Source organism: Ammodytes marinus (genome assembly GCF_949987685.1).
Source record: "Ammodytes marinus genome assembly, chromosome: 11".
NCBI lineage: Eukaryota > Metazoa > Chordata > Actinopteri > Uranoscopiformes > Ammodytidae > Ammodytes > Ammodytes marinus.
In genome coordinates, this window is record NC_137215.1 from 21471497 (window position 1) to 21495965 (window position 24469).

General features: G+C 41.3%; 2 protein-coding genes across 2 annotated transcripts in view; both read left to right on the forward strand.

Moving 5' to 3' along the window:
• klhdc3 (kelch domain containing 3) overlaps nucleotides 1-10433 on the forward strand; it is a 28213-nt gene extending 17780 nt beyond the window's left edge. The window contains exons 9-11 of the mRNA XM_080036530.1: nucleotides 2116-2189; nucleotides 4609-4687; nucleotides 7226-10433. Of these exons, the coding sequence (XP_079892656.1) occupies nucleotides 2116-2189; nucleotides 4609-4687; nucleotides 7226-7292 (220 nt within the window). The 3' untranslated portion in view covers nucleotides 7293-10433. The remainder of the gene's footprint in view (nucleotides 1-2115; nucleotides 2190-4608; nucleotides 4688-7225) is intronic.
• Nucleotides 10434-16756: 6323 nt separating this feature from the next.
• npas4l (neuronal PAS domain protein 4 like) lies at nucleotides 16757-21346 on the forward strand (the record flags this gene model as incomplete). The annotated part of the gene is made up of 9 exons (XM_080037253.1): nucleotides 16757-16857; nucleotides 17827-17990; nucleotides 18224-18372; nucleotides 18484-18583; nucleotides 18926-19196; nucleotides 19298-19407; nucleotides 19517-19652; nucleotides 19923-21199; nucleotides 21318-21346. 9 exons carry the CDS (start codon nucleotides 16757-16759, stop codon nucleotides 21344-21346), a joined length of 2337 nt encoding a protein of 778 aa, XP_079893379.1.
• Nucleotides 21347-24469: the final 3123 nt, after the last annotated feature.

Here is a 24469-nt window from a genome sequence, read left to right on the forward strand (position 1 = left end):
TGTGAAATTGTTACGCACCAACTAGAGCCAGTGATGAAAGGCAACATTTGCATTAGCATCTAACAGCAGACTGTTTGCTTGTTGTGTCAGAATAGTTTAGACTAAACTGAACTGATAAATATCCTCTCAACATATGCAGTTCAATTCCACCATGAAAGTCTCAGTGTATTTGTAGTTTATACAGGATGTTTTGGTGAACAAGGTTTTTTTTAAAACTGTGATTACTGGAATTTAGTTCTTATCTTTTTTTAATGTATACTCTATTATAAAGTCCCCATACATGTTAATTCTCTGGATTTTGAAATTAATGAGCAATAAATGAAAAGCACCATTTTAACCTCCACAATAATGTTGCTATTGTCAATGGACAGCAGGTCCAGGAGTAGACAGTCTCATGATGACAGAGGGCCTTGGGTGGTTGAAGGTATTCTGATAAAGGCCCATGCTGTAAGCCTGGGTGGATCACCTCCTGGGGGGCATGAGGCGTAATGACTTCCACAGCTGGCCCCCTGGGACGAGCGCGCTCGTGCTCCGCACCTCTCCTGGCCGCATTAAGCCACTACCATGTTTGTTTAGGGAAGATTAGCAACGTAAAACCCTTACAACATCCTGAACACGCAGCAAAGGGAGACACGATGGAGAGGACAGCGGGAAAGAGGAATAGAGATTGATGGGGTGGTGAGACAGTGAAGGAGAGAGTAGATTATGTTCAGCAAGAGAATGGTTTGGGGCAAGAATGAAAAAAAGGAAAAAGACTCAAGGAAAAGGGAAATTGAATAAATGTTATTCCAAATAACTCATAACAAATAGTTTCTGCCAGATTGTCTCTACTGTGGTGTAGGGGTGTCTGATGTGGCTATAGTGGTTGGACTCGAGCCAGTCACTGCCCAGTTCATTTGATAACAGAAAGCTATTCTTAAGGAACAGGCCAACACCCGAGTACCAATCCCTATGATGCTCTCCTTGATAGACATTTATAGACACTAAACTGTTCAGTAAATGCACCTGTTAGGCTGAAGCTCTCCTCTGGGTAGTGTAAAATTGTAAAGTGCATTTTTATCTACTAATCTGGACACGTCTTATAGTGCACTGCACCGTTGTTATGGATATAAAGCAATGATGTGCTTCAAGTGCATTTACAAGAATATACACTGACTTGCGGGACTAAATCTTCCTTATAACATTACTTCCATTACATATGTTGTAGCCTATTCCTGCCAGTATCTATTTATACAATATTCTTCCTTATAGTCATGTTCTGTATCATAATTCATTGAATTATTGATACAAAGATGATGACTGAAGAGAGCTGTGATCCAGCAAGGCTTGTCTAAGATGTGTTATACCAGGTGTATCACAGGTGTGTGTTTTAAGCTGTGGCAGGAAACAGATGTGCAATGATATCAACGGTCTGGGAGACTATCAGCGTGGGCCAGCCTGCCGTCTCACCGCAGCGCTGTACTTCCTGTGGGCTTAAATCATGCCAGCCCGTGATAAGGAGAGCAGAGCGCTCTGTTTACAGCAGTGCTCTTATTTGAGAATAATCTGCGGCTCTGTGATTATGAAACCTTTGTGATTAGAAAAAGATGGTGAGAGGGTGGAAGACGAGGCAAATAATTGGGAGCCTCTGGTAGACTAATCGTTGGGAATTCTGTAGAATGTTTGTTGTCAAAATCAGTGATACCTGTCTGCACTTTGTGTGTGGGTGCTGGAAAAAATACAGTGTTCATACACAGGCTAGGCTCTGTAAACAGGCATGTTGCTAGCTACTGTTGGACTTCTTTGTTTACATACCTTTGTTGACTGATCCATTTACAGAGCCTTAACACCAGGTTTTTTATTCAGCACATACACAGTACGGACAGGTAGTGGATCGTGAGGAGATATTCACTGATTTTGACAAGAACTTTCTCTAGAATCGCTGACTCCACCTTAAAACAATAGAATAGCAAATACAACTGTGGCATGCTGTGTGGCCCATGCTCATGGAAACAGACGCGACATTTATAGAGTTATTGTTGTCTTCCTGTATTGGTTCGACACTTTGACCACTTGTAAAACTCAATATATTTGACTAATCTTTTAAAAACTGTTTTTTTTTCTCTCTCTTTGCAGCCCCTGTCCAGAGCAAGGAATGGGTGATGAATTTAACCTCATGGATCATTCAGACCTGTATATCTTAGACTTCAGTAAGTGACCATTTCATTGTTTGTGTCTCTGTCGTTAAGAAGGTGTCTAACCTTGCACATGCAGACTTTCAAACAGATTTATAAATCCCTATATACCGCCCTAGGTTGCCGTTGTAAATGTAAAAAAAGTAAGTATTATTAAAAAGCCTGGCCTGGTTGAATAAGATGCCCAGTGGTCTCCTTAATACATTTTATAAGACCTATTCGCCTCCTTACACCACTGCTTAATTACTCACCTGGCCTTGGCTCTGCTTTGTGTATTTCTGTTTCATGGACGACCAAATATAGTCATTTCCTGCCTGCATGGTAATGTGGTCAAGTCACAGTTAGGGATTGTGTAGGTGGATTTACACAGAGAGTGTGTGGGACTGGCAGTACCCAGTGGCATCCCCTGTGGTATACGCCTCCACATGCCAGTCCCCTGTGCTTTCACAGTGTTTACCCCTGAACATATGGTGTAGCAGCCCATGTCAGGGATAGTAATTGAGCAGGCATTTGTAATACTCATTAAAAGGGAAGTTTATAATGAGATGATTTGATTTGTGTACTAGGGTGATATACAGTCATATGAAAAAGTTTAGGAACCCCTCTTAGCCGGCATTATAATTGACTCTGCTTTCACACAAAAAAGATAAAAGTGGTATGTCTTTAATTTACAAGGAACAGCTAAGTACTGGGATGTTTTCCAAACAAAGATATTTTGAAAAGAAGTATTTAGTTTTATGAAATTAAATAAAATGTGAAAAACTGGCTGTGCAAAAATGTGGGTACCCTTGTGGTGTTGCTGATTTTAATGCATGTAACAGCATGTAAAACTGATGACTTTAAACACAAAATTGGTTGGATTATGTTGTTAAGCCTTGAACCTCATATAAAGGTCTGTTTAATCATGATAAAAGGTATTTTAGGTGCCTAAATGCAAGTTCCACTTCTCTTTGACTCTCTGCAGAAGTGAGACAGAATGCGATCATCAAAACAGCTCCCAAAAGATCTTAAAAACAAAGATTATTCATTGTCATGGTTTAGGGGAAGGCTACAAGAAGCTTTCCCAAAGGTTTCAATTGTCAATTTCTACTGTAAGGAACATTGTCAGGGAATGGAAGGACACAGGCACAGTTGCAGTTAAACCCAGGTCTAGCAGACCAAGAAAAGTACAAGAGCAGCATATGCGGCGTATTGTGAGAATGGTTGCACACAACCCAAAGATCACCTCCAAAGACCTGCAAGAACATCTGGCTGCAGATTGTGTATCTGTACATGGTTCTACAATTCAGTGCAATTTGCACCAAAACATCTGTATGGCCGGGTGATGAGAAGGAAGCCCTTTCTGCGCCCACGCCACAGATACAGTTGCATGGAGTATGCAAAAGCTCATTTAGACAAGTCAGCTTCATATTGGAAGAAAATGCTATGAGACAAAAATTAAGTTATTTGGTCTTTATAAAAAGCAGATGTTTTGGTGCAAATTGCGCTGAATTGTTGAATGATGTACAGATACACAATCTGCAGCCAGATGTTCTTGCAGGTCTTTGGAGGTGATCTGTGGGTTGTGTGCAACCATTCTCACAATCCGCCGCATATGCCGCTCTTGTACTTTTCTTGGTCTGCTAGACCTGGGTTTAACTGCAACTGTGCCTGTGTCCTTCCATTCCCTGACAACGTTCCTTACAGTAGAAATTGACAATTGAAACCTTTGGGAAAGCTTCTTGTAGCCTTCCCCTAAACCATGACAATGAACAATCTTTTGGGAGCTGTTTTGATGATCCCATTCTGTCTCACTTCAGCAGAGAGTCAAAGAGAAGTGCAACTTGCATTTAGGCACCTAAAATACATTTTCTCATGATTAAACAGACATTTCTATGAGGTTCAAGGCTTAACAACATAATCCAACCAACTTTGTGTTTAAAGTCATCAGTTTTACATGCTGTTACAGGCATTAAAATCAACAAAACCACAAGGGTTCCTATATTTTTGCACAGCCAGTTTTTCACATTTTATTTTATTTCATACAACCAAATACTGCTTTTCAAAAAATCTTTGTTTGGAAAACATCCCAGTACTTAACTGTTCCTGGTAAATTAAAGACATAGCACTTTTATATTTTTTTTGTGAAAGCAGAGTCAATTATAATGCCGGCTGAGAGGGGTTCCCAAACTTTTTCATATGACTGTACTAGACAGTAGCATCCTGCATGTCCTCATATGTGACCAACAGTCTTGTTTGTTTTTGCGCTGTTTTTCTGGGGTATGCTGTGTAAACACAACAGGAAATCTTTAACCACTTTCACCACCAGATTCTCAGATCTCACCTGCCTGGCTCCATCTTGAATTCCCACAGCGGAAGTGGATATTTTTAGCTCAGTATGATTAGTGGCCGTGATAGGTCTATGACTCATTGCACTTTTTTCTCTTCTTTTCAGGCCCTAATTTGAAGACGTTATGCAAATTGGCTGTAATTCAGTACAGTCTGGAGCAGTCAGGACTCCCACATGATATCAGGTCAGCCAAGAATCCTGTTTTTGTAAAATAGTGCCATTCAGTCATATAATTGTCATGTTGTTGTTAACGCTGTTTGTATTAAGCTTGCTATTGTCGCCACCTCTCTGTCTCTCTTTCAATAATGAGGCTGTTTTTAAAGAGGCAAATTATGACTCATTATCCTCCTTTTAACTAGTGCTAAGTCTTACTAAGCTTTTGTCTGACTTTACTTAAAGTTCTGACAAGTAAACTGTGTATATAATCTCCCAGCTAATAGGATGAAGGTCTTTGTATGAAAAAAATCAGGCATTTATGATGGAACATATAGGTAGGATAATGCTCTCGGCCTGTGTATTTTCTGCATACGCATTTACAATTTGCACAAAAGGTGCTGCATGCAGAGGATTAGAGAACAAAATAGAACGAGGACTTTGTCTTTCTACCTTTTCATGGCATGAAAGAAGTGTTATTCTGGAACAACAGCTGTCTGGAAAGACTAAAGATGAACCAATTAATTAGAGGTAAAGGCAAAATTATTTGTACAAATTACAAACCTAACGCAAGCCAAGTGAGTATGATCACTGAGTATGATCTGAATGTCACTCTTAACGGCGACCGTGGCTCAGGTGGTTAAGCTGGTTGGCCAATGATCCTAGGGTTGGCGGTTCGATCCCAGCCCGGCCACTTGTGTCATGGTCGTTGTGTCCCTGGGCAAGACACTTCACCCACCTTGCCTCGTGTGAATGTGTATGACTGCTGTATGTTTGAGGTGGTGGTCGGAGGGGCCGATGGCGCTGAATGGCAGCCTCGCTTCTGTCAGTCTGCCCCAGGGCAGCTGTGGCTACTATGGTAGTTTACCACCACCGGTATGACTGTGTGTGAATGAATGGAACCTGGAACCCTGTAAGCGCTTTGAGTCACATAGAATTAAAAGCGCTATATAAATCCAATCCATTATTATTATTATTATTATTATTATTATTATTATATATTTATTTTGTCATCAGAAAAAAATAATCTTTCTCTTGAAACAACTTTAAATTTTAAATAGTGAATGATCTGCTTTTTCATTTTTCACATCCCTACATCCCTCTAATCATTGTTGCGTTATCGTCACAAAAGAACTGGAAAAATAATTGCATAGACAAGGTGCTACTTTTTTAATTCATGACATAGGTTAATGGCACTAATGGTTCTGCTTCATCATGGCCAAACAGGATGTACCATTATTAGTCACCGGCTCAGTAGCTCACTCTTAGAAATTGCCTTTCTGCCATCTTTCCTCTTCTATCACTTCCTCTCATTGGCCGCTGGAGCTAATAGTGTGCACAGACAGTTTCCCCTAAACTGTGCCTACATACAGATATATGAAATCCAATTAAATCATTTAGAATATATGCAAAGAACTACCGTTCTCCGTTGCAAGCCGTCAGGTAATGAACGTGTAGCACCTTTTGGGATTTTAAAAACACTGTAGTGGGGGTGCAGTATAAGTGTAGGGGGACATTGCTCCAGGAAACCAGCGGGATGACGCATTTGATTAATAAAATATAATTTTCCACACATAGTGAAAAGTTTAAAGACTATTTTGAAACATACACTTGCAAGAGACTCAAAAGTGTTATATGTTGTGACGTTTGAATGGCAGGGTAGGGAAGCTGTAATAACAAGTCATAAAGCCACATTTAAATCACATCTAAAAAAATGTGTTTACTGCACTTTTTGTCTCAAATCTTTAAGTTGGTAGTTTTGAATTGGCTGGTCTAATTAAAATATGTGTATTTCCCCCGGTAATGTAGAACAAAATATTATGCTTTAGAATAATTCACACAAACCCTCAGTTTCAAGCATACAACCATGTCTCAAATAACACTAATGAATTGACTTTGACTCATTAGGCAATTGGAGGGCTTGCACAAAGTGATTTTCTTTTCCTCCTTTTTTTTAAACACATGGACCCCATGGAACTTGAGACTAATTACTCCTCTTAGCCTCTCATTTCTCTCGCACTGTCACTGCCACCTTGCATGCTCCCCACTTCAGTGTCTGCAGTTGTGTTTCTAACCCTCCAGAGGGGTTTTTCTGTGGGGGTCACAACTCCCTTTTTTGCCCCTCACTGGCATCTCCAGCTCTGGTGCCAATCTCCCCTCTTAAACACACACATGCGCGCGCAGAACGAAAAAAACGAACAAAGCAATTGAGAGGGAGTGAGTGTGAAACCAGAGCCAGTGATAACAATCTGGAGCTCAACCCCCTGACCTGTCAGCAGGTCAGCACTAGAGCCCGTTGTCAGCCCCTGCTCCTGGTTCTCGTGTTACAGCGGGGTCTTCCCTCATCCTCGTCCACATCGTAGCCCTTCACTCGGACAACAGTGTGGGTGTGTGTGTGTGTGTGTGTGTGTGTGTGTGTGTGTGTGTGTTTTGGGTGGGTTCTGCTGTCTACCCTAGCATTGATATTTTAGCATCTTGGATATTTCAGAACAAAACCAAAAGGCAACAATGTGTGAGATTTGTCCCCTAAGATTCTCTTGCCTCTGATTCTTCCCTTTGTTCTCATCAGGTGGGAACTGGCAGCCATGACAACCAACAGCAACATCAGCAGGCCCATCTTCTCCTCCCATGGCTGACAGTGAATGTGAAGCAGGAAAAGCAGAAACACCTCGCTCTGTTTCAGGACACTAGGCTTTTATCTTTCTAATTGACTGAGCTCCAGTGGACTGTTTCTTTCTTTTTTCTATTTTTTTCCTCTCTTTTTTTTGTTTTTCCACATTCACCAAGCGTAAAAACTCATCACTGACCACAACATCCCGGCCTGTGGACTTCCTTGGACCCAAGGTTGAAGGATGTTTTAACCCCCCCGCCCCCCCCTGCCGCTCCAGACGCTGGTCGTGTTATACACACATTTTTGACACCTTTTTCCTCTTCTTTCTAGCCTCTCTAGAAGAAAAAATAAATAAATCCAATCAGCCTATGATAATCATAGACTTCTAATCCTAAGCACAGGGAGAGACAATGAGAACTTCAGCCAAAGGTCCTGAGAGCTAACCTCTTCATTTTAGGACATCATCCTGACGTCACCCTCAACACATCCTCCACTAAGAGACAAACGTCAAACTTCTGTTCCACAAATAAAGAGACTGAGACGGTCATGAGTTTGTATATCTTTGCAGCTCTAACTCGCCCAAGAAACCATGTAAAACTACCATGTCCATCTGCAGCATATTACGTTATGTACACAGTATATGGAGTGGGCAAAGCTAACTTATTACTTTGGCGTTCAATGCAAATGTTGGGGACAAGAGTGTTAGGGGTGTTGACGTGCTTTTAATGCTTACATTTTTTCCCCGCACTGCTTTGTCATAACTTGGCTTGCACCCCCACCCCACTTCTCCCAAGTGTCTCAAAGATGACTTGACTGAAGCAAGCTGTCTGTCCAATGCAGTCCATCTACCTCCCTCGATAGCATGTCTTGTGGAATCTTTAAAAAGACACCCCATACATTTATACTTCTAATCCCTCCTCCCCCCCAGGAAAAAAAGAAAAAAAAACAATCACAGGGATTTTTGTATTAGTGGTTGTCTGTGGTATTGCGACTTGCCCGACCACACCCACAACAGCTTTCCCAGCCTTTGACCCCGCAGTTTGTTTTTCAGTGCCAAATACTAGAAGGGAATCACGATGCAAATATATACCGTGTATGTGTGTAAGCATGTGGTCCCATCTACACATAATCATACTGCACCTGCTTCGGTTTGCCTGTTGTTGTGGGGGGAGAGCATCGCTGGTATGCATAATGTAGTTGTTCCTCTTACTGACAATCCTAAAGCGCTCCGAGACTTGGGACGTGAGTTCACATACTACTACGAGCAAAGCTACACCCTACGAGCAAGATGTTCTAAATGCATAAGGGCTGTTATAACTAAAATGACACACTCTCCACGCAGCTGGAAAATGACTTTGATGAGCTCAAATGTGGGATGTTTTTTCAGGTTGTGTGTTTTTATTTGACTATAAAGAATTACAGATTTTGGAACAAATACTTTTGACACTGGAGTGGTAGTGGTCTCTTTTAAACATTATCTCCTCTATAATTAAAGGATAAGGTTTGTGATATTACATATTTTTAATGTAGTCAACAAATCCCATAAAAAGACCAGAACCTGCACTGTGTAAGTGGGACTAAATACCTCCCTACTCTGCCTTTAGCTATCCCCAGGTATTTTTTTCCAACTGAACGGCAGTCATGTTAATTTTTATGAAAAAAGTGTGACTTTCATATAGGCTTTTAATGTTTACATACTTATAGAAAACAGTGTCTGTGTAGTAGGATACATCAGGCTTTGGATACACGGAACATTTTTTTTCAATTGTTATTGTATTTTTAATTTATTTCTGGGATTAGTGGAACTAAAAGAAAAATACAGAATATCACCCAAATTATCCTTTGAATCTTATAAATAACAATCATAAATAGTAATGCGGTATGCCTTTGAAATGAATGGCTTGGTGAGGATGCATACACAGGCAGAAGAGTTTTATTTGTACTGCTGATTTATTTTGATGTGAATTGGAACTGTTACCACACACTTGTGAGCTGCATCAATGCTTTTCAGTCCTGGTCTTTGGGACCAAAGTGTGCTGTTCTTTTGATCTCTCCTGCCAGATAGTTCAACTGAATCTGTCATGTCAGATTCAAGTTAGTCCCAAACATCAGGATTGGACGACACTTACCTTCATCATAAATGTTTACAAATTGTATATTTCATGTAAAGCAGTGAAAAACAATCTTAAATGCAGGTTGAGCTCAACAGAGAACTGCACTAAAGCCAATCGAGGCATGTCAGGCATGAGACATGCTGATGCTACTTCTTGTCTCAGTAGAGTCCCACAGTTGGAGACATTTACCTGCCCTAACCCAAGTGTGAATTTTCTTTACAGACCGCTGGTGCCAATGTGACTCAGTCTTATGCCCTCTACACTGCACACGGAACTATCCCACCTTTGATATTCCTCATTATCCTCAGTTTAATGGACTATGTAAAACATCTAACACAGCGAGTACATAGGGAAGCTAATGGTGTGTTCACACAAACAGTAAAATATATATATTTTTTTTAAACTAAGGTGCTGGCGAACAAATCAACATCAAATGGCTGTCGGCAGCACTGATATTTGTTAATTTCTTCTTTTTTTCTAATGAGTGGTGTGGAATGTCATTTTTATTTTCTTGTTGCGTAACGAATATGGGTGGTGGTTCTTTCAGTCAAGAACTCTTCAGGAATACGATATGAAGTAAATATTAAGTAAATGACAATGTCAAGAAAAATAAAAAATACTTGCACAACAGATTTCCTCAGAGGATTTTCTCATGTTACTTTTTAAAACGTTTCAGCAAACAGGTCATCAAACTTCACAGGTTGATATGTGATTTACCTAAACATTTGCCAACGTAGAAAACCCCCCAGCTTTTGACATGAAAAGTGCTTTGTTAGATCATGGCCCGCACACGTGATGAAGTTCTTCAATGTTAACAGTAATTATTTTCTATCAATGCAGAAGTGGATGACGTGGGCTAACTGTAGATGTTTGAATAATCCATAAACCGAAAATAATGCTTGGGGGTGAACTGAACAAAGTACGGAGTGTATTTGGATTCCTTTTACAACTACAGGCTCCCTATGCTCACTGTGTTTATTTAATTTAATATATAACACATTTTTCAAAGGAGACTCTGTATCTGTCGAGGTTGGTCAGGTCCTCCAGTGCAATATGCTTTATTACTATCAATAATAAATCAGAGACAATTTGACTTGAATTTTTTTTTCTATTGTTGTGCATTCATTGTCTTTACGCACAGATTGTGCCTTCAGAGCTTGTCCAACCTAATGTAAGTCAGTGCTGCTGTAATTTGCTCTTTGATGCATCACAGTCAAGGTTGGAAAACCAAAAAACACATATATTGCCTGTGTTAATGGGCTCTGTACACCATGGGGTGTCCAACAGGGACCCAACAACAAACCTTTTTTTTTCCTAATCAGGGCTTTTTTAAATCTTTGTTACCAATACGATTTTTTCAAACCCATTTATTTCAAAGCAAGGCTGCAAAATACGACTACTAAAATTGTCTTTTTTATTTTTTACATACATTTAGCAAGATGCACTGCACAAACATTTGAGCTAGGACTCAAACACACACTGATGAACACACTGACCTTACACATAAATGTTTCTTTGCAAACCCTGACACAAATGTTGAAGTGCAGCACTGGAAAGGATTGGACTGGATTGGTTGAACAATGTGTAGTTAAAATTCACTTTTTGTTCTCCAGGAATAAATATAATCAGGATTTTTGCCAGATACGTTCACACATACAATTCATTTGCTGTAGTCTGCTGGCGCACACAATAAAGATACACTAACATGCAATATACATAAACTAAGAAAACATAAGTGAAGACAAGTCAAAGAACATAAATAGAACAATATAAAAAGTGAAATATGTGTAAGATTTGTTATATAAAATAAGCAGCTGTACAATTGTGATCGGAAATGTTCAAAAGATCAGTCTCCAGACAGATAAGGGTTTGTGTTAATGTTGACCATTGTGAAGATTGTATTAAGTGCATTAGTGTCTATAGGAGGGGATAACAGTCTTGAGTCAGTGGGGGCCATGGGGTCTTGTTAATGAGGCTGGCTTTGCTTGTTTACTAAACATGCAAAGTAGTGTGAAGGACAGGAGATCTCAAGTTGAGATTTAAGGTTAAAAAAGCAAAAACATTAGCCAGGTTTGATTCCCTTCTTCTACACTGTGCACCATGCGTCTCCTGTAACATCTTGACCCTTGAAAGATCGGCTAAATAATGAGGCAGTACAAATAATTAACACATGCAAACCATACGTGCATCTACTAGGGCTTAACTGCACACAGTTTATAAGTAAAAATGACACTTTGATATTAGAAAAATAAAGAATTACTTATTAACATATTCAGTAATTTCAAAGAACATGTTTACGCCCAGTGGAAGACCTAAGGGCGTTTGATTGTTAAAAAAAAGAGGAAAAGACAAAAACCAGATGCATGTTTAGCAATTTCCACCTCTTTATCTATGTGGTCTCCTCTTTGAGCTACTGTATGTGGCACTTAATAGCTAGCAGGTCTTTGAACCCGGCCGTTCCCCCAGTTTCTGCTTCCTGCTTAAAGATCCAGAGTAGCTGAATTTACCCCCCTAGCCGGCCCGTCTAATAGCCCTCACCGTCTACTTCAGTGGGTATACTCTGCAGCCTTGGTGCCACCCAACCCCCCCAAGACTATCTAATGGGACGCGTGCGGCTTGGGGTGGGGGGTCCCATCGTTAGAAAGTGTCTCACCCTGAACCCCTAACTCCAATCTTGGCCTCTGCTGCCAGTAGCAGGGCCTGGCAGTTTGTTCCTGTCTGTCACCAGCCCCGTGCTATAAAGCCCTGTGTTATCTGCGGTGTTAAGTGCAGGCCACAGACGTAGGGTCAGCTTAAAGTGAGGCAGCAGAGACACCCTGTCCCGCCGCACACACAGGAAGCGGGGCCCTGCGTCGGGTCCCTCTGTCTGTCTGGCCCCTGGGATCCTGCCTCCATCGGCCAGCAAACCAAGGCGCTAATGCAAGGAGACCCTCAGCCAAATGACTCCTCTGATCCCCCCCCCCCCCTCCAGAACTCAGACGATCCCAGCGGCCCTTGAGAATCAGACTGAGGATTTGTTCAGAGTGATTTGTTTTGTCTTGTCTTGTCACCCCCCTCTCCCTGTCCTTCGTTCATTGGCCCTCACTCAAGTTCTAGTTCTCTGTGCCCGGCGTCGCTGAGGCCTCCAAATTGGGGATTTGAGAAAAGAGGCACTAAAAGAGCACGAGCCCTCAGAGGATTGAAGCTGAAGCTGTCTTAAGTTCAGTTTGTGCAGAAATAAATCGAAAAAGAAGGCAACAAGTCTTGAGTCTTTTTACTGTTACACTGAGAAACAAGAGAACTTTTTAAAGCCTCTGGAAACCTGGTCAGAAATAGTAATAATCAATATATGATATCAAAGTCGGGTGTCTCAAATTCGAAAATAATAATAATACATTTTCATAAATATTATAAAACTTTGTTTAAAAACTTTTTTTACTGTCTAGAGACGTTTGACAGGAATGTGTGGGCGTGCCCATATCAAACGGTCTCCATGGCAACAGTCATTTTTATAGAATGTTCGGGCAAAGAACTGCCATGATTGGTTCCAAATATTAACTGTGTCATGAGAACCAGGCCATAGCCCGTCTCATCCATACATAATTTCTGTAATGTATTGAACTTAAATGACTATATCTTTATTTTGGATTTATAAACATGCCTAACTCTTTTATGATGCTTACTATCATGCAAAAACGTACTCCCAAAATGCATAGCAAGAAGGATTTTGTGGATATGGGTTTACAGGGTCTTTAATATTTAGTTTTCCACACAGGCATCATGGTTGCATTAATGTAAGATGAGTGGCAGCCTTTTGTCAAATGTTGTCTAGTTTGCCATGGCCATGGTTTGCGATGGCTGTAATCTATTCATCTTCAAAAGGACGTGACTTTGTGTGCGAGCGGCTGCCGTGCATCTTGTCCTCAGTGCGTCACGTTTACAGTCCTGTAGCTTAATTCACTTCCAACTACATGAGGTTTAATTGAGTGACTAATACACACACAGTTAAAGCCCTTTGAAGACAAACTGCCGTTGCGGACTGCCTCAGAAGGCAGTTCAGGAATTAAAACAATGATGCATCAAGCTGCTCCTCTGCTGAGACTTGAATGATAATGACATCGCAGCTTAGAGCCTGAAGCTGTGCTCAGGCTGTTGTGTTTAACTTTCAAAGTGCCTCACAATAAATAACATAGATTTATAATGTGCCTCTGTGCCTACAATGTTACACCTCACCACAGTATTGGAAATAGAAGAGGGCTCAACCCCAAGCTTATTTTTTAACTTAAAAAGCTGGTGTTAATACACAGCCTAGGTTCTGTAAACAGGCATGTTGTCAGTTACGTTGGTCTCCCATTGTTTGCAAACCCTTTGTTGACATTATACATTGACATTGTACCAGATTTGTTTCAGTTCACACACAGAACAGACAAGTAGTGGAAAATGTGGGAATATTCACCGATTTTGACAACAAGGGACCTCCAGAATCACTGACTCCACCTTTAAGTGAACAGGTTGTTTCAGGTATATCTCATAAACTGTAATGCAAGACAAATCCATAAGACAATCACTTATTTAAGGTTTATTTAAAGTAAATATTTTACAAAGATTGAAGGTCAATTTTCTTAAACAAAGCCTAGCAGATCTAGATGGTTTTACCTGCAAAGCTCACAGTGACAAAGTCACCATCATCATCTTTCTGGCCATCTGAACTCTTGTCAGTGGTGTTGTTAAGTGGAATGGAGATGTCAGTCTCTTCTGAGCAACTGTAGACGCTCACTTTCTTTTTGGTGACCAGCGTATACAGCCATGCCACTGGCACAACTCTCAGAAATGTACTTTGCACTAGTTGCTCCGTGCTTGTGGAACTAACTACCACCTGACAAATGTGATTCCCCCTACATTTCTACCTTTGAATCAAGGCTAAAAACCCATATGTACACCCTGGCTTTTCCTCCCCATTAACTATCTTACCTCTGCACTACTATCTTTGTTTATATGTGGATGTATGGGCTTTATGTATTTTTTTTATTGTTATTTTACCTTCATTGTTTACCTGCACTATGTACAGCACTTTGGACAGTGCAAACTGTTATAAATGTGCTTTTATAAATACATTTTACTTACTTACTTACTTACTTATAACTCACTTTGACACAAATCACCCCAACCCCAGAATTTTGGATAATTAGCATGAGGCAGCAGTTTAGGGCTGACATCGTGCTAACTGTATAGACTCAAAGTGTAGCATACTAAAGCACTAAAACATGTGTCAAATGTTTTCAAACTTGTCTATAATTGTTCAGACACAATAATCAAAAAACCTTGATCATGGAAATTTTACTTTGAAAGGCAAAACACAGTTTTTGGAGCTTAAATGTGCTTATATCTTATTCCTTGTGTCTCCCTTCTTTACAGGATGAGTCAAATGGATGGCTCTTCTTAAATATATGGTCACATTTCCAATTTCTTCCACAGTTTTCTAGAAACAAGGGGTGGCACAACTTCCCCACTGGCACAACTTTGGCAAAACAAAATTATACAAATTATTTTGCACTGCACATGAAAAATATTATGGATGAAATATTTCCTTATATGGGGAAATAACAATGAATGAATGAGCTGAGAGGGTGGAATGGAAGCCGGTTGACTCAATTAGTTACAGTAGCCTATATACAATGTTTAGGTACCTGCACTTTACTTAAGAGTTTAAATTGTATGCAACTTAAAACTTCTTACTACACTACGTTTTAGAACTAACATTTTCAGATTCTAAAAACATAGGCCTATGCTCACTCATATTTTATAGTTAAGAAAATACTTACGGAATTAAATTGTACATCACATACATACATTTATAAAATGAAACACATTGGTAAAGATTAAATCAGTGGTTCACAACCTTTTCTGGATGTGTGATCTCAGAAACAAGTTTGGGTTATATCTACGAGTTGTTAAAAGATCCACCGGTAACAGATTCACGTGGTTTCATTTCAGCAGTTTCAAATCACCCACATAATTAACCATTAGAGAAAAGTCCAATACATTTAAACAGAGTTTTTTCAGAACTTTCCCCCCCCCCCCTCTCTCATTAATCATCTCCTGACTCCTCAGATTTATTTTGCGACCCTTTGGAGGGGCCTGACCCCTTGTTTGGGGACCAGTGAGGTAAACTAGGCCTACTTAAATGCTAATAAATCAGTTAAAACTATAGCTCCATCCCCAGCAGATATGTTGCTTATGCATTGAAGCATATTTTTAATGATGTCATTTACTAGCCTATATTTTATGCACAGCTTTTACTTTTTATCATGTGGGTACATTTAGCTAAGAATACTTCTGTGCTTTTGCTCAGGTATTATTTTAACGTTTACTTTTAATGTATTTTATTTCTTTATATTTTACAGTGTAGTGTAGCTTATCCTTATTCTTCCAGAACAATATGGTCTGATATTCAAAGCCAATGTCCTCAAAAGACAAGTGCCAGAACTGGTTTGTTGCGTTTACTATTTACAATAAATTAAAATACATTTCTAAACATAGCTCCATTTCCATCTGGCAGGGCGTAAATGTTGGCCAATTATGTTAGAATCAAAGCGGTTGCAGGGATAATTAACAATAGTCACGCGAGACTTTGAGCTGATTCTTGGTGCGAAAAAGTTTTTTTTATCAGGAGAACTCCATAAAATGATTATGGGGGCTTCTTCAGCAAATAGCACTGTGATTATTGTGTGAACATCAGTAGGCTAACAGGTCCTGTTAAACGGCCCCAAAAAATAAAAATAGGCCTATTTTATTGTTATTTAGCCTAATGACCACACTATTTGTCATAGGTAAAAAATTAATCATTCGCATACTCACGTGGAACATCACCTTTTTAACACCCGCACACGTTCCCTTTATAAAGCCTATCCTTTTAATGACACCTCACATCGTTGCCACTTTAAATCGACAATTTAGATCCCGCGTCCAATCGAGAGGGTTATTTATAGTGCCTACTTCAGTTAAATATATCCCTCCTCGATCATTTGTCATCGCGTCACAACAAGTAACATAATCCCATTTGGGCTTTTGCTCATTCCCCACCGGCTGAGTGGATGCGAGGAGTCGAGTTTTAGACTATAAAAGTAAGGAGGCACACATGGTGCATGACACTCATCATCCAGACTGTACAGGTAGGTGATGGAGACCGCTTACCTTTAGTTTTTCCTCATTGGGGAACTACTTTCAGTAGCCCATAGCCAACATGGTCAAAATTATTCGAACAGTAAGGCTATTATTCAAAGTGAGTTTTTATTTTTCTCCAAGGAAAATGTCGGACCGGATTGTTTTTTATTGTTATTACATCTCTTCCTATCTCCTAGTGTGTTGTTATTCAGGTGGCTACACCGGCGTCGAAATGACTATTTGGTGCAACTCCTGCAAGTGCCATGTGAGCGCTCCGTGCACCTCTCACCGCCTGCCCGAAGATCACCGCAGCTCCTTGATCAGGAGGTTCAGGTCGGTGTCACACCTCCGCTCCACGTCCTCTAGTGGCTGAATGAACGCACGTATAGTAGTAGGCCTATAATGAGTGGAATATTCAGAACCCAACTGCGGGCTGCCCTGCAGTGCGCGCACCACAGGGAGCACTTAATCCAGTTTTCTCCCGTCTGCAGCTCGTGCTGAGTGAGATAGGATGCATAGCCTATAGTCCAGCCACAATGATGCTGATATGATGCTGATACTGCATTTGAAAAAAATAAGAATAAAAAAGAAGCTGGCTCTGATAAGCCTCAATAAGGATGCCTTGGTGCAGAATCAAGTCTTGTTAAATTGCTTATAGAATGATGTTGCTGGGATTATATAAAAAGTGTGTACATTTAAAGTCATATCCATATACCTTGTTGTATCCTAAAAATAACAAAAACAGTTATTTGAATGGGTCTTTATTGTAAAGGTGCTGATATAATTCTCCTTTTGAGGCACTTTGTGTGTGCTGGTGACGTTGGGCGCCCCTCTCTGAGGACACCCACTTTATAAGGCAATGCTGGGAGAGCAGAAGGAAGCCCGGCCTCCCCTTTGTGTGCGACGCCCACGCTGAAGCCCTGGCAGCTATAAAAGCCCCAGGCTCTCAGTGGATGGGCCCAGACAGATACTGATCACACAGACAAAGTCTATTGAGAGCCCTCTCATTTCTGCTGGAGAAACCCACAGCCACTTGCATCAGCAGTTTCCATAGGAACCCCTTGATAACCAAAGCCCTGCTCAGGTTATTGTAGAGGAGACTCTTGGCTGAATAGTGAAAAGGAAGATTTTTTTTTCGAATGCTCTTTTTGTATTGTTTTTAATTCTATTGTTTTTGTCACTCAGAGGATGATGACTTCAGAAAGATTTTTGGAAGCGTGGCGATAGACTTAAAAACTTGTATTCGAATCAGTTCTCTTCCAACATCTGACCTTCCTTGGGTTAAACCATGGTCTCTCACAGATCCACCAAAGGAGCGTCCAAAGCCCGGCGGGACCACATCAATCACGAGATCAGGAATATGCGCGCTCTGCTGCCCATCGGCCAGGATGAGCAGGAGCGTCTCTCCTACCTGCACTCTATGGCTGCCATCTGTGCCTACATCAGGAAATCTGTCCTCTTCCACGGTAAGTCTTCACTTAGGTTACAGTTACTCTCCTTTTTTAAATATATATATATATAGGCTATATCTTTGAAGGGCTAATCTACATTCAGCCGCCGTCACCTGCTGACAAAGTGGGACCAAAAGTTTGCAGCTGCCTCGGGGGACCACATCATAGATAAAAAGGCTGTGACAAGCTGCTGATATGCACATAGTGTAACATTAGGCTGAACTCACTCTTCTCTCCTCTCTCTAAAGGACTCCATAAAGCGAGCGAGAGACAGCACTGCTCTCTGCCCTACGAGGCCTTTCTACCAGCCCTGCACGGCTTCATCCTGGTCACCACTGCCCAGGGGAGGCTGGTCTACGTGTCGGAAAATGTCACCGAATATCTCGGCCTTTCAATGGTGAGCCTGTTGTTGATTCATGTTGGGGGTCGTATTTTGCTGCTATTACTATTGATTTTAAATTGGGCTTTGACCCGTTGTATCTAATGCTAAGACTTGTCGTTTCTCCAGGTAGAAGTGCTTCAAGGAGACACTGTTTTTGACATGGTGGAACGCTCCGACTTTGATGTTGTGAAGTCAAACCTGGACGTTGAAAACAACTCAGCATCAGGTAACTTTAACCGCCTTTGATTGTGCTTTGTAAAAAAATTGCTTCGCGTAGCATTTCTGAACTGTGATTAATGCCTACTATCATCAAAAGGGAGATTGGTTGCCTCGGCCACATTTCCCTCAAACGCTTGACTCCTTTTGTGCCCTCTCTCTACTTTGTGCAATAAATCAATTAAATTGCCCCACAAAGTCTGACCCCGTGAAAACAGCATGTAAAATGTAATGAGGGAAGCTGGAGAGGGTTGCCAGTCTTTGCAGAACAAAAGTTTATAGGATGAAGTTGTGGACTCCTTTGTTTGAAATGAAAGTTGTACTAACAAGACGTATTCTTTTTTTTTTACAGAGAGGAGCTTTGTATGTTGTATGCAAAGCTCCAAGGCCTTCAAGCTCCAACACGGCAGTTGCTGTTCCATGATGGTCCGTGGGAGCTTCCAGTCTTTTTCTCAGACTCACTCGCCCCTCTCGTCTTCAGCCTGTCCCACCAACCAGCCTCTGTTTGTGGCACTCTGCACGCCAACAGTCAACCGCCTGCCCAGCTCTCACGAATCCCAATACTGCCACAGCTTCAACAGCGTACACAGACTTGATATGACCTTTACTCAGCTCTCAGACAGGTACATTCATAAATCTCTCTGGTTTAACTGGATTTTGAGGATAGAAAAATGTACTGGAAGTGGTTATTTAAAAAATATTTGATTTACTTCTTTTTCTTCAGCGTTTTATATTTTCTGGGATATTCAGCAGAAGAAATGACCGGCAGGTCGTGGTACAGTCTCGTCCACCCTGAAGATCTCTCTTTGAGTGCAGCTTCTCATAGAAGTTTAAGTAAGTGTTTGTGATAAAACATATTGCTTTACATGGAATGAATACTTGAAAAATAGCCTATTGCAATCCCAAATATTAATCATGAATATTGTTTTCATTGTCTGTCCAGTCCAGGCAGATGAGGGCTTGCAGGTGGAGATGGTGCTCAGGCTCCAGTGTAAGGATCTGTCATGGACCTGGATCTACATTCAAGCTACCAAGGACTCTGAGTGCCAGGGCATGAGCTGCACTAACTTCATCATCAGGTATGACCAACCTCTCTGTTTTCAGCAGACCTGAGCGGACAGTGTGAGAATTTTTAAATTTCTTTTAAACTTATACTTTATTTTTTCCAAGATTATTCTTCAATTCATTCTTTTAAATGTACAGTTAATGGTAAAGAGAAATCAAAATCCACCTTTTCAATTGAACAAACAACATATTTACTGACAAGGACATGAAAAGAGAAAAAAAATACATAAAATAAAATAAAAAATAAATATTTGTTTATCTAAATCTTTTTTTTGCTCTTGTAGTGAAACAGAGGCCAAATTCCTGCAGGGGAAAATCAGCAGCGATGCCTTCACACCATCAACTCCGGCCAGTCTTGCTGCTCAACAGTCGCCCCACGCTCAGCCCTACAGCGGCACTCAATGCTTTAAAAGGCGCAGGATGTCCAACAGCCAAAGCGAAGTGTCAGAAAGAGACATATATTATGATGCAGCGTACGCCTCCTCCCAAAGTGATAGCTCACGTGTGGGTCCCTTGGGTGACAGCCCCGCTCTGTTCACCCCTCCCTACAGCCCGGCCTCCTCCTCCTCCTCCTCCTCCTCTGGCTCCCCTCTGCAGCACGAGGAGCTCAGCCCTGACCTCCTGATGGATGTGCATGGATACACAGATCAGCTGCTGTCCTCCCCCGAGAGCTCTCCCTCCTATCACTCTACCTACCCAGAGGCAGGGCTCACTTGTCAACATTCGCCCTCCAGCTCGCTCCCTGTAGCCACCGAACAAACCTTTGACCACCAGGCAACCTTCGGGGCCCGCTCTCCGCTGTCCTCCTCCTCATCTCCTGCCTATGACTTCCATGCTTGTGCGTCCGACGCTCGATTAGTTCCCGACTGCCTGTCTGTGTCCGACGTGAGCGAGAGCCTGGTGGTGGACTGCGCTCTGCACCAAGACCACTTCAGCCTCCTGGAGCAGCCACAAGGGGGCGGCAGCAGCAGCAGCAGCCTCGTCCCACAGCACGTGTTGCCCGTGCATTCCAGTCTTCTTCTAACTCCAAGCCAATCTCCCTCCTCCACACAGTCTAGCCCTTACAACGAGATTGAACAGGCCGAGATCAGTATCCTGGCTCAGCAGATCTCCTCCCTGGCCAGCAGCTTTGCCATGCAACACAGCCTGAACCCGCTTCACAATTTGGCCCAATCCTCAGCCAGAAGCACCCTGTCTTCAGCATGCGACTGGCCCCTTCACCCTACTCTCCACCCAGTTCTCCCTCAAAAGAGCGAGATGGTTCTCGACGACGGAGTGTTCGAAAGCATCCTGAAAGATCTGGACATGGTCGAGGGGAAAAGCAGCATGTCTGGGCCTGGTGTAGCGTCATACAGCTACCAGCAGGGCTCATTGCACAGAAGGAGTGGGTGCCTTGAGTTGGAGCAGGAGCACCTCGGCTTCTCCCCGACCATTCCAGAAGGCCTGCTGCCCACAGAGCAGTTCACCGCCATGGTTCCCTTCGGTTTGCAGTTGGGACGCCATGACCAAAACCCTGGGTTGCATCAACTCAACCACTATATGCAGAGTGGCCTTCAGCAAGGTAGTTTCTTCTAAACATGATAGCAACATTTCTAATGATTCCCACTTGACATATTCACTCCAAGTTACAGATACTGAAGTTACATTTCACTAACTTATTTTATCTTCTCTCCTTTCAGATGGACTTGCTGAGGAAAACCTGTACTGAAATAAGTCTGTGACTTACTGCACTACCACTTGTATGACATATTGTCAGGGCAACCTTCCTTTGCTGGATACAAAAAGGAATGTGTGCAAAGACATTTTAAGGACAATCTTTGCTGAGACACTGTTTTCTCAAGTGACTTATGCCTACTTCTGAATGTTAGAGAGAGAATCTAAAGCAGATTATGTGCCTTGCTTTGCGGCTACAGCTTTGTCTTCATTTCCCTCCACTGCTGTCAGCTGTGCTTTATGTTTTGCTGATGTCTTATATTTTTAAAAATGTGCATCTGACAACACTTAAACACTGAAATGGAGGCATATTTTTCTTGTGATACTGAGTGACCACAGTTTACTATTGAGCACTTTATCAATGTCGTTGCCACAAGATTTTTTTTTATTATAAATGAATAAAAGGTATATTGCCTAAAATTGAGAGCCACCTGGATGAGCTTTAACACATACATCAATCCTCATAATAGAGAGCCATTTGTAAACACTACGTGCCTTGAAAACATATACGGAGGATGATTTTCAGTTAGCTAAGTTTGCTTAAAAATAATATTTCCATTCATTATTTGTTCTTAGTGTGTCATTTTTTCTCAATGTGCCATTAATGCTTTCATGCTGTTATAAGTATAGAAAACAGCATGTGTCAGTAAGATAATAATGATTGATTGTCAAACACCTACCTCAACGGTACACTAGTCTCACACAGCCAGACCAAACTACAGTAGTACGGTACACCTACAAACATTCCAAATCTGGATTGAATTATATTTATTTTAAACATACTCACTTCTTACTTTCACTTAAAAGTTTGACATTTTTTATTTTCACTTTACTGCAATGTGATCTATTAATTCCACATTTGTGTTTGTTGCCATGGTACTGATTATGTCTGAATGTTCAATGTCATTGTGCTCCTCCTGCAATTTGCTTGAATTGTTTGAAATGAAAATAAAACAAATGAAAAACACATTGGGCATTGTTGATGATGATTCAATGCAGCTCGCTGCACACAAACCATTGAGAGTTATAATATTATTGAATTACCACTTTTGCTGAATTTTGTGCAACGATGATTATGTTACTAGACTCATGAATACCTTTAAATCGACCAACAACACATTTCATTTTACCACGCTAGTAGGAATATTTGCCTGAACTTAATGAAAAGTAAGTTAAGCAGCAGTAGTATAAGGAAAATGTTCTGCCTAAATAAAACTTGGTTAGTTCAATTGAACTTTAAGTTATAGTGCGTAACTTCTGTTGTCCCCACGAGGACTTCTGAGTAATTACAACACCGCATCTTTTATACCTTCTGCTGTGCGTCCAGGCCTTTTCTTAGTAAAGTAAACTGAAACATTTTGTGGGCGCTTCTTGAGCTTCTGCGCCTGTTTCGGGGTGCGATGCCAGTTTGTAAACATTGCCATACTGAGAAATACAGAGAGTTTTGTGGAGCTGATAGGCTTAATCAACTTTGTGTCAACTCGTTTGGCAATGGCTTGAATGTAACCAACGTTCATTCATATGAAAAAGTGACGCACAACAGCTTTAAACCCCGATAAAATATGTCTCCTTGGCTTAACGCCAAATACAATACTTTGTTCACCAGGTAGTGACCATAGCTTTGTGTGTCGGCTGTTTGGTGCAGCACAGGTGGTGTACATTGGGATATGATAGCTTTTTCTTTCTTTATTTTTTCACTGAAAACAGCTGCATGCCACATCTGACGAGAGTGTTGGTGAGAATGAACCAAACACTTTTAGTTGTGGGCTGTAAAAAGAGCTAAGTAAAGAGCTGAGGAAAACTACAGCAGTATTGCTCATTTTATCTTTGGGTGTGTCACTAAGAGAGACACCTTTCACATTACACATATAAATGCAGCTTTCAATTACATATTTTTGCAGAAACGGGTTTTTATACCAAATGGGTCTACTGTTTATGTCTTTTATGTGCACTCTCTATATCTGATCAGATTGAGGCTGGATAAACACCTCGAGCACTTCCACCGAGCTCTTCAGTGCCTCATTGATTTTAACATATCGTGGCTGGTCAGACCAAAGAGAGCACATCAACTGTTTACAGAGAAATCAATGACATGAGATGTGGAGGGTCAATGCATAAAAGGAATAGTTAGACAAAGAAGGGCATTGACCAGGTACTGATGGATGACCATGGTTAAACAAAAGCTCACAAGCATGGATGTGGAACAAAAAGCTCACAGGGGGCACCACAGTCTAGATGCTGGTGCAGTGTGTGCAATGCAGAGCCCTCAAGTATTTTTTTCTCCCAAGATTTAACACAGCCACTAGATGGAGTGATAGCTCCAACGGCATCCCAGTGACACAGATATATGCATGTCGTTAGAGTAGTAGCCTATTACTTAAATGAGGTTGAAATCAAGTTGTGGAGCGTGTGTGTGTGTGTGTGTGTGTGTGTGTGTGTGTGTGAGAGTGAGAGAGAGAGAGAGAAAAAAAAGCACAAAAGGACATCATTCGGTCCGTTCATGAGCAAACAGTCCAGATGCCTAGCCTCATCCATGGAGACCTAATTAGGAGTGATGTGTGTTGAAGGGTACAATGGCAAGTGAAGTTCTTAACAACTCCCCACATATGCCATGCTGCAGCCTCCCTGCATCACTCAGCGTTACCTGGAACAATAATGATTTCCCCCAGGCACAGTGACACAGGGTCGACACATTTGTCCACACCAAGGCGACAGAAAGAATCCAACTTTTCACCTCACTGACACACACTGTGAACACAGCCGACAACGGGTACGGTAAAGAGAGTTTGGCACATCTCTGTAGCTGTGGTTATATGATTACTGCATATTATGTGTTGGTGTATGTCACCTACAACTCAATATAAATGTCAATATATTATTATCGTTAGTGGTAGCAGTAGTGTGGTGGTTGTAGTAGAGCAGGGGAAATGTTCTGGAGAACGCTTGATGTCAAAATAAGGGTTTAATACACAGCCTAGGCTCTGTAAAAAAAGGACATAGCCTACTACACGGTAGATTTCAAGGCTGACTTACAACAGGCTAACTCAGTCAATTACGATACAAACATCTACATACAGGGATATACATTACAAAATCAGGGACACACAATCTCACACAC